Here is a 4576-nt window from a genome sequence, read left to right on the forward strand (position 1 = left end):
ACAAAGGTGGAGTGTGATGGCACTAAGATGCATTAATTGGAAACTGCTTGGCAAGTCATTTGAAGCAGGCTCCCTGCAGGAGCTGCAACCTGCAAATGGAGCTACTGAGGGGAGAGCAAGCGGTGGGGCGAGGGGCAAGGACGAACTTTAGAGAGGCCGCAGCAGTCTCCTAAGAGCTCTAGGCATGGGCCCCGCTATAAAAGGTGACCCTCAGGAAGAGGGGAGCATCTAGCATGGACTGTGCCTTCCCAACGTGCCTCTCTCCAGAGCCTTTTGCCAACTCACCGAGCAGGCAGGAAGGGAACCTCCAGCCAGGATAATGTGTATTTCTGTATCCCTGTAAGCTATGGGGACTGGCTCCCTCAGGATGTTTGTGACACACTCTCTAACTTATCCATCAGCTGGAGACAACGGAAGTAACAGAGAAACAAGCCCCACCCCTGGAGCACAGGTCCTAAGACTGCATTCACACGCTCCCACCTCAAACCCCTGGCCAGGCAATCATGCTCAGAGGAAGGGCCCAGACCCAGTCAGTCGCTCACCTAACTCCTTCCTGGCTCATGCCTGCTGCTCACCTCCTGCTTGGGAGTCCCAGTCTGAGGATCTAACGCTTAGACAAGGCTCTCTTCCTGTCCCCAATGTCCCTGGGTGGAAGCCCCTTCCTGATACTGCCTGACCCCTGCATCCCTGACTGCCAACACTGTCCTTCGGAATTCCATGTGTGGTTACAGGAGGTGACGAAAGCTGTCCCCCAAACAGAAGTCACATCAAGTCATGGAGCTCATCAACAGCACTGGAAGGAGGGCCAGACAAAGACCATGTGTTAAAAATGAAACCAGTGGCCTGCTTGGAGAAGAATGACGTTAACACTGGGGAAGCCAGATGGAAGTCTGGGAGAGATTCTGGAAGAGAGGATGAAAGTCTCTTTCCATCCAAAGAGCCCCAGGTTCTCTGTCTGTGGGCACATCTCCCTCCACTTCAGGAGCACTGATGAAGGGAACCCCGGAAGGTTTATCTTCCCTGTCATTCCTCACCTGGCTTTCATTTATAGCATCTTCTTTTTCTGCCCTCCGGGAAGGAGGAGGGGGAAAAGAAGTCCACTGGGTAATTGTGGTGGAAAGTGGCTCCCTTCTCCTCTCCTAGGAGTGGCAAGGGCCAGCCCTTCCTTGGGAAGCTGCAGGGATCTGACACCCAGTGATCACCTTCCCTGGTACTGCTTGCAAATATGGCCAGACGAGGTAGGTTAAGTCCGGGAGCTAAAAAGACAGTCCCTCTGTGATCCTAGAGGATGGGGCAGCTGTTTTCCCTTTGCCTAGGCACTCGGATGGCCATGAGCCGGACCAATAAACCTCTTGGACTGCTGGTGGGGCACTGGAATCTCAGCTCCTAGGGACTCCAGCTCCAGGTGGTCCACTCCCCTAAGCTCTCTTGGTCCTCTTCTGGCTGAATAGCCATCTCCCGGGGAGCACAGAGCTGGACTCTCGGTCTACTGCACAGCTGCATTGAATATGGACAGGAAAAGCCATGCACGTTTAGCTAGTATTTGCAGAAAACATTTTCTCTAAAGTCTCATCTTCAGAGGCTTTGTCCTTAAAAATAAAAGCAGGGATATGGGAAAACTCTTCAGGTAGCATGGCTTTATATTGTCCAAAGGGGACAGTCCTCAAGCCACAGAAGTGTGCAGCCATCAACCTCACCTCCTAGGGATACAATTACTTCCACACATCAGATCCACGATCTTCGTGGGCAGGAACTCACACACGCGTGCACGCGTGTACACACACTAACACAGAGATAGAAACTTGCAAATGATCACACAAGCATGAAGTTGTGATTCGGAACTCCAGGTATCAGAGCATCTCCTCTCCCCCAAGTCCTCCCTCAGATACGTACACATCCCAGTCCTCTGGGGACTTGGAAGTCTGCAGCCACCATCTCTGGGGAGTCACACACAAGTTAGGCACTTCTGAGCCCCAGAGCTCTCCAGCCTGTGTCGTGGAAGGGTCTTCACTGGGTGAAGTCCAGGTCTCTCAGCATCTGTTTGCCAGACTGAGATGAGCTCCCAGTTGTGTGTCATTCTGACCCAGAATACTGTGAGCAATGCTCCGGGTGCCTCGCTCTGCGGCCCCCCAGCTGCCCACCTCTTCACTATAACACACCCTTATTCCTGACAGCCTCTCCCACCACGCCTAAGGAAAGCATTTTCCAGGGAAATCTTTCCAGGTGCCCATCATAAAGATAAAAGCACCGAGGAGGAGAGTGTTTCCACCAACCGAGCTCCCCAAAGCTGCCTTGTACACACATCTGCTATCCTCCCCCGGGGGGCCCAGGCTGCCCACTGCCAGGTTCGGCTCTGGTCCAGAAAGGGTGTTGCCAGGCTGGCTGAAGTGGGTGCTAAGACAAGGAGAAAACGATGGGAGACCTTGAAAACCTTCTTCTCCCCCCAGAAGCACCCCACTCCTCTTCCCCTTCCTTGCCGGACTTGATTGCACGACTTGGGGTTCCTGCGAGGTGGGGGGCCCCTCCTTGCACACGCTGCGGGTCGCTGCAGCTGCCCAGGCAGGGATGCTCCCCATAGGCGGCACCTCAACCCAGAGCGCCTGCAGCCGCCACCTCTACAACAGCAGCTATGAGTGAGGAGTGGAGATGTGCACAGAACGCATAGGGACCCAACTCCGCTCCCTTGGGCTTTAGAGGGCGCAAGACTCAGCAGCGGAGGCGCGAGTTTTACGTTCAGCGACTTCTGTGTGCGTGTGCTTGTGCATGCCGTGAGAGTGTGGGGTGCGGAAGGCGGATGAATTTCCCCCCACGCTTTAAAGTTTTTACTGCCTTTCCCATAGCTTTCCCAACGCTGCCTGAGCTTTACAAGGAACCGGGTTACCAGTAGGCCAAGGTTGGAGCTGGCCTGGCCCAGCCTTGTGGATGGGAACAGCCATCTCCAGGAGACCAAGGGGCCTCAATCCCTGGGTTCCCTCTGGGGCTGAGATGTCTGTCTGGCCTTGGCAAGCATCGGTCTGTCCAGTGACTCCTTCCCCAAACCAGTCAGTGCCCTCCCCCACGATGCCAACCACCCATGTCCCAATATGAAAACTAACTCTTCGGCCAAGTCAGGAGAAAGTGACCATGCTCATTTGCAGGGCAGCCTTGCCTGCTGCCGCTCCACACTGGGTGGCCTCTTCCCGGGTCTCAGGTAAACAAAGCACGCACCATCAAGGATGAACTCAGGAAACCTGTTGGGGGCGCGTGGCGGGGGGCCTGGGGGGTTACTAAATAAGCTTGTTCTCTAGAAATCAAGGCGACCCTGGGAACTACCTGCCCCTCGTTCAGGTCCCCGCCATTCCCGGACTGGCCGCCTGGAGAGTACTCACACTGCTGTTGTGTCCTGACCAGTGCACCATGGCTTGGTTGTGGGCCGAGTCCCCGGTCAGCGCGAACGAAGTACTGGGCAGCAGGAGATCAGCAGCCGCGGAGCCCCCGGCCCGCGACGTCTTCCCCTCCTCCCGAAGCCCCTTGTCCACTGTAAGGCTGGCTCTAGGACCTTCTTCCAGGGCAGTGGCCCAGGCGTCCCCGCTCTCCAGGGGGCTGGGGGGCTGCGCGCGGCGACTCCTCCTCGCCCTGCTAGGAGCTGGGGCGCCCTGGCCCCACCACGAGCTCGCCGCCGGCGCCCCCCCAGTTTCTCCCCGCTTCTCGCCGCCGCCGCCTGGCTGGGGAAGCTGGCTTTCATTTATAGCATCTTCTTTTTCTGCCCTCCGGGAAGGAGGAGGGGGAAAAGAAGTCCACTGGGTAATTGTGGTGGAAAGTGGCTCCCTTCTCCTCTCCTAGGAGTGGCAAGGGCCAGCCCTTCCTTGGGAAGCTGCAGGGATCTGACACCCAGTGATCACCTTCCCTGGTACTGCTTGCAAATATGGCCAGACGAGGTAGGTTAAGTCCGGGAGCTAAAAAGACAGTCCCTCTGTGATCCTAGAGGATGGGGCAGCTGTTTTCCCTTTGCCTAGGCACTCGGATGGCCATGAGCCGGACCAATAAACCTCTTGGACTGCTGGTGGGGCACTGGAATCTCAGCTCCTAGGGACTCCAGCTCCAGGTGGTCCACTCCCCTAAGCTCTCTTGGTCCTCTTCTGGCTGAATAGCCATCTCCCGGGGAGCACAGAGCTGGACTCTCGGTCTACTGCACAGCTGCATTGAATATGGACAGGAAAAGCCATGCACGTTTAGCTAGTATTTGCAGAAAACATTTTCTCTAAAGTCTCATCTTCAGAGGCTTTGTCCTTAAAAATAAAAGCAGGGATATGGGAAAACTCTTCAGGTAGCATGGCTTTATATTGTCCAAAGGGGACAGTCCTCAAGCCACAGAAGTGTGCAGCCATCAACCTCACCTCCTAGGGATACAATTACTTCCACACATCAGATCCACGATCTTCGTGGGCAGGAACTCACACACGCGTGCACGCGTGTACACACACTAACACAGAGATAGAAACTTGCAAATGATCACACAAGCATGAAGTTGTGATTCGGAACTCCAGGTATCAGAGCATCTCCTCTCCCCCAAGTCCTCCCTCAGATACGTACACAT

General features: G+C 55.4%; 1 protein-coding gene across 1 annotated transcript in view; it reads right to left on the reverse strand.

Moving 5' to 3' along the window:
* Positions 1-4011, reverse strand: part of SORCS3 (sortilin related VPS10 domain containing receptor 3) — a 689619-nt gene extending 685608 nt beyond the window's left edge. Inside the window, exons 1-2 of the mRNA XM_004700938.4 lie at positions 3992-4011; positions 3369-3747 (exon numbers count right to left, since the gene is read on the reverse strand). Coding sequence (XP_004700995.2) covers positions 3369-3747; positions 3992-4011 — 399 coding nt within the window. The remainder of the gene's footprint in view (positions 1-3368; positions 3748-3991) is intronic.
* Between the last annotated feature and the right edge of the window lie 565 nt (positions 4012-4576).

This window comes from Echinops telfairi, unplaced genomic scaffold (assembly GCF_000313985.2).
Source record: "Echinops telfairi isolate 266 unplaced genomic scaffold, ASM31398v2 ScPeMD7_70;HRSCAF=299, whole genome shotgun sequence".
Taxonomy (NCBI): Eukaryota; Metazoa; Chordata; class Mammalia; order Afrosoricida; family Tenrecidae; genus Echinops; species Echinops telfairi.